Source organism: Macadamia integrifolia, chromosome 11, assembly GCF_013358625.1.
Source record: "Macadamia integrifolia cultivar HAES 741 chromosome 11, SCU_Mint_v3, whole genome shotgun sequence".
NCBI lineage: Eukaryota > Viridiplantae > Streptophyta > Magnoliopsida > Proteales > Proteaceae > Macadamia > Macadamia integrifolia.
The window spans coordinates 31267796-31273872 of NC_056567.1; the positions used below are offsets into that span (position 1 = coordinate 31267796).

At 37.7% G+C, this 6077-nt stretch overlaps 1 protein-coding gene across 1 annotated transcript; it reads left to right on the forward strand.

The window, feature by feature from the left end:
* The first annotated feature begins 1067 nt into the window (after positions 1–1067).
* Positions 1068–5479, forward strand: LOC122094246 (B-cell receptor-associated protein 31-like). The gene is made up of 2 exons (XM_042664987.1): positions 1068–1625; positions 4782–5479. The coding sequence occupies exons 1-2, from the start codon at positions 1343–1345 to the stop codon at positions 5162–5164; spliced, it is 666 nt and encodes a 221-aa protein (XP_042520921.1). The 5' UTR covers positions 1068–1342; the 3' UTR covers positions 5165–5479.
* Positions 5480–6077: the final 598 nt, after the last annotated feature.

Below are 6077 nucleotides of genomic sequence, written 5' to 3' on the forward strand. Positions count from 1 at the left end.
AATTTTCAATTGATAGAAAATATATGTGCAATACATCACATGGAGATCAGATAAGCATGTAATATAATTACTATGGGTACATGAACGGGATACCTGAATCCATGATTGAAGTAAAACAATCTCTCGTTGCAACACGAATATCGTTGTTGGTCTGGTCTATCCTCTTTCCCTTTTTTATTTTAGATTTCTGTAGTCATTCACTTAATGGACCAGTGATAACTATTTATAGGGGTGAGTGTAGGAACCAACTCTGTAATGAAATTAGGGTTTCTTTTCCATTAAGGAAATAATATCTTAGGTCCACGTATATATTTCATACTATTAAGGTGTGCTAATAAAATCTAATATATCCATAAAGGTCATTTATCAATATTGGATCTTTTCTACTTACTCCATTTGTAGTCAATACCACTAAACTGATTTTAAAAATAAATCTTGGGCTATGCTAACCCACCCAATTGAAAATCTTACATTTACATGGTATGAGAGTATCAAAATGATACACCAATTTGATATCAATAAATAGAGATTCGGACACTGCCCAAAAACAAAGTCAAACATAAATAGAAAAAAGCATTTGTTGCTTAATAGTTGGCCGATAAAAACAAAAGAAAAATGTGATTGATGGGCGCTGGGTCCTCTCAGCCGTTGGATGTCTCTCTGGCAGGAGGATCTGGATCATGTCGATGAATGCCAAATGCATCATCTAAACCGTCGAAATAAATCATTGCATTCTCGGACCGTAGAGACTGCTATTAAGGAAACGGATAGGAGCCCAACGTCTAGTAAATGACCCGCCAAATACCATGGGTCCCCCATTCTGTTTACCTTTATCAAAGTAATCTGAATCGCTTGGCTGGTATCCTTTTCCCACCACTGCGCATTCAATCCCTATCTTGAGGATTCCATTAGTTACGGTTTTCTCTGTTTGACCTCTATCGTTATAAATCTCTGTCCGTCCGACCGAAAAGATTAATCACTTCTGATGAACGGTTAGTATTTTAGTTCAGAGTCTGGGATAAACGTGGACGGTGGACCCTAGCTGGGATAAGTATCTTCTTCAATTCTTTCCGAGAAAAAGGAGCAGTTGAAAGAAGGCTTGAAGCGGAAGCAGAGCAAATAAGAAATAAATGAAAATTTAGATTGCAGAGTTCAACCTTCTCACTTTTCATTAATCTTCCGCTCTTCCTCTTCTATTCCTTGCTTCTCCTCGATCTTCTTCCATTTCTCTGCTCCGCAAGTATCGAACCTTGTTCTCTGGTCTACTTCTCTTGTCTGGACCTTGAATTTTGTGGGTCTCTGTTTCTCCCCTGTTTTCGAAGTTGCAGACCAGTTCGTCGAGATGATTCAGCTATTTTTTACGGTCATAACTGCCGAGATGGCTCTGATTTTGATCCTATTGTTTAAAACCCCTCTGAGAAAGTTGGCGATCTTAAGTTTGGATCGGGTGAAACGAGGGCGGGGGCCAGTGGTGATGCAAACTGTTGGAGGGACCGTATTCGTGGTCTTCTTGTCCAGTGTGTACAGCATGATGAAGATCCAGAAGCGTACCATGGATGAAGGTGCCGTTAATCCTACTGATCAAGTTCTTATGGCCAAGCATCTGCTGGAAGCGTCTCTTATGGGTAATTCTCTTACTTCTTTATCGAATTTATTGGATTTTTTTTTTTTTTTTTTTTTTTTTTTTTTTTTTTTTGTGTTGCAGTTGAAATCTCCCCATCTTGGTTTACTCCAGAGTAATGTGCAAGTGTTACTGATGGGGATGATTAATGTTCTGTCGGCAGGAAGTCCTTTTCAATTGATAGATCTATTTCTTCTACTTTCTTGTTTTCTTGTTTCCAAGAGCCGTCAGCTTCAGATTTGGGTTATATTTTTTCATACTGTTGACTAATTGGTTGTGATGATGAGCGTCTTTGTTTTGGTTTCAGGACGAAACTATCAAATTCACCCTTTATTTGAAATTGTAACTATGAACAATGTAGATCCCTTCCCTTTCACCTTTTCCTGTTGATTGAATTTTATGATCTTAAAATAAATAAAAGGAAGAAAGGAGATGCCAGGAATCTGTTAAGACTTATTTTCCGTTCCTATTCAAGAGAAATGAAACCATTTTGATTTTTTTTTCAAATTGAAGAATGTGTATTAATGAGATAAACACTTCCTCGGTGTTTCCTTCCTGTATAAAATAGGAAATGGGCGGAAATGGGCGAATGAAACTGGCATTCTTTGTGCAACCCAATGGAAATGGTTATGATTCAAGAAAAGTATGATGAATATGTATGTAATTACCTGCAAAAACAAGATTAGGAAAAATAAAGGAGGAAGAGGGAGACAGGATTAAAGGTGGGGTATGTAAATATTATAATTTTATATGTGAGCATGAGACATTAACTGTAACCACTAGTTGATTTTGAAGATAGTAGAAAAAGTAGTTCAGGTGCTATAAAAATATCATTTAAATCTGGATAAAGCCAAAGAAGTTTCTTGATGTTCAAGCCTTAAAACACATAACCTCAACAAAAAGAACAGGGAAAAAAAAAGGTTCTATTTAGATGGAGTTATGATTCATGTTTTCTTCTCAAAGAGAGACAGTTTTCCATGGATCAAATAGTTTCTGCAAACATGAATGAGCTTGAGAGGGACTTCAAATTGGATACTTGCTACCTACAAGAATGGGAAGATTAACATAAAAAGTTTACCTGAATACTTATCCAAACAAGGGGACAAGTTTCCTTGAACAGTCTCTTAAAAATATGATACCTTTTCTTTTGCTGCTTCTCCCACCCCACTCCCCAAGTAAAAAGGAGAAAATAAAAGCTAAGTAAAAGGGAAAGAGGGGGGGAAAAAGCTAAGCAAAAGGAGAAAAGAAAATAAAAAGAGAAGCAGTATTCTTCAAGGAGAAGATCAGCAAACTAATGTATAAAGTAAAACTCAAAAAGTAGCTATGCATTGACAATTATATTGTCATGCTGAGTATGATCCTCCTGTTCCACGGGCCCAATTTCCGGTGAGATTTTAGAATATATATGTGCACTATTGCTAGTTTCAATGTTGAGTTGTTTCTTCTTCACTTTGCAGTAGCTTTTGCAATTACTAAATGCACTGATAGATTTTTTTTTTTTTCCTTTTGGCCAGAAATACTCTTCTTAGGTCTTTGACAGTTTCATCCATCTTTCTCTAAATTTGACCTTGATTCTGTTTATGTATTCTGTCTTGTGTAAAAAATATTGCATTTTTCTTTTACTCTCTTTTTTGAAAGTCTTTTGTTCTTTTTGGTTGATTTGATGCTCCTGGTTTTGAATCTCTTGGTTTTCACCAAATGACATAGTGTCTCACCTTGCTAATGCTTTTCTGGTCAATCCATGTAATTGGCTGAATCAAGGTATCCTGCTCACACAACACTTGGGTTCCTCTAATTTGTTCTAATCCTTCAACTCATGCCAAAACATCATTCTTGCAGCCACCTATTCGCACATAATATTTCCTTGAAAATAATTGATTATTCTTACAAATCTTAGTAACCACAGCCACAAATCAATGTGGTAAGAGGCAGGAATATACCCTCATGGTGGTGACAGTTCTGTCTTTAAGTTATAATTCCAAAGAGGGAGGGGGGATGTATCATTTCATGCATTTGATATCTGGTATTGGTTAACTATATGATTTAGTAAGACTAGTATTGCATATAAATAACTAAACTAATTGGTCAATCTATAAGCTAAAGAGCTTAATAGCTGCTGCACTGCTCTTCCATAGGTTAATGCATTCAACATTTTATATAAGGGTTGGTGATATTGATTGCTTCGAAGTATGTTATACCTTCTATCTCTGTTGTAGTGCTGCTAGGATGCGATACCTCACAAATCCAACAGTCCAATGCAGACTGGCAAGATCGTAATCCTTTTTTAGCCCCAATTGCAGGCTGGGCCAGTTGTGGGCCAGGTGGCCAACTTAATGTCCACAATACACTGTGATATCTGGTCTGGCATGTCTAATCTTTGTACCCATGTCACTCAACCTTTAGTTTACAGAAATTACTTCATTATTGATTTCCTATTAAGCATTTAAGCATTTCCTGGAACCTGAGGATAGAGCCATAATCAGAGTAAACTGGTCCCCCCACCCCCTTCTCTCCTCTATTTTATCCATGTGGAGCAGCTTAATTGTTCGGGGTCATGGGTTGTTAATTGATTACTGTAATTATGCATGGGGAATCTTTTGTGCTGAACATTTTGTTGACATAGTAGTGACAATAGAGCCTCTGTTTATCCTTTTTGAGGATGTGGATTATGAAGCAGTAACTTTTCTATCCTAGTGAGAATAATCTCATTTCTTGCCACTGTTTTCTTGTTTTTTTATTGTCGTTTATTCTTCCCTCTTATGATAATATTTCCTTTGCAAATTCCACAATCCCTTTCTGTTTCTTGTCTGACCTCTCTTAAACAAATAGATGCACAAACTGCCGGAATAAAAAAAAGTCGGCACAATAAGAAATTCTTTTTACATATTTATATCTGTTTCCTTTTGGTTTAGTTCTTTTGTTTTTGGCAGCACATTGCAGTGTCTGAGGCTAAGCAGGCCACTCATGGCATTGAGTTTTGGCTTATGGCTTGGCTTGTCAATAAACTTTATATGTGGGAGTCACTTGTTGGATGTTCAGCATCTGCAACAATTTTTTGTTCCACTAATTCAAGCTCAATTTATTTTCTAGAACCCAATTTTCTTAATAACTGTTGCTTGAAATGTGTGCATCTGATCTTGGTTGGGTTAATTACACACAGGATTCTCCCTGTTCCTTGCATTGATGTTAGACAGACTACATAATTATATCAGGGAACTGCGCTTGCTGAGGAAGGACATGGAGGCCGTGAAAAAGCAAAACCGAAGTTTTGAGGATGGGAAGAATGGGGCTTCAGAGGAAATGAAAGCTTTGGAGAATGAGGCTGCTACCTTGAGGGAGAAGGTAAAGCACCTCGAAACTGAATGTGAGACAAAGACAAAAGAGGCCAGGGCTGGAGGAGCAAATGCAATGGCTCTGAAGAAGCAGTCAGAAGGGTTCCTTCTTGAATATGATCGCTTGTTGGAGGACAACCAAAACCTTCGGAACCAGCTGCAATCAATCGACCGAAGGTTGTCGCATTCTGATAGCAAGAAGAATACATAAGATGTCCATGGACTTTTGTTGAACAGTTTTTTCACTTTCCAGACTCCTCGTTGGACGTCTGTTCGAGGTCTATCTGGCTCAGTACCATAGGTGTGTGACATCAAGGAGAGGGGTGAAACAATGCTAATGATTTGAGGCTTTGTTTCTTTTATCTTTTTCTATCTGGTTTGTATAATCAGTCTTAGGCTTTTAGCAAGGGCAAAACATTTGACTAGTCAATTTTGTATCAGTTGATTTGCATACATAATTTAAGACTGATAACTGAGATTGGCAGATGTGAAATGGACAGAAATATACTTGAAATCTGTTATTCTACTGCTGTTGCTGTTTTAGCCATTTTTGGAGTTCATAAAAAGGAATATCATGTATTTTAAAGCCTTTGGAAAGTGTAAGTAGCACCAGATCTGGCAGGTTGGCTGATCACCTGGGGCTGTAGTTAAAGGTGTTTATGGTTTTCAGGGAGGAATTTATTGGAAAAAGATCCTCTCCAACACCATCGACCCTCCAAAGATCCATCTAAGGGTTGGGAATGCTTGGACACGTATCCCTAGGTGTTGATAGATGTTGAGATGAGTGACCAAGCCCTCCTAACTCTTGGATGAATTGTTGGAGGGTGGTTGGAGGGTGCAGTCATTGGAGAGGAGCCAGATCTGAATTTATTAAGTTGGAAAGAAGAAGAAAGGGCAAAAGCCCAAATCAAAGCAAATGAGCTAGTCTATGACAGCCCTAGAAGGAAGAAAAAAATGATTAAATGATTACCCTAACTTTCAAAGTCAAGGCAGAAGTTTCCTTCAAAGGGAGTGAAAGGAGAATCTCTTCAGCTATCGTAGTTTGATGCTTTGATTGGAGTTCTGAAATAGTAATTCTCAACCATCGGAGAAGGAAAACTCGGTCTAAAAATTAATCTCAGATA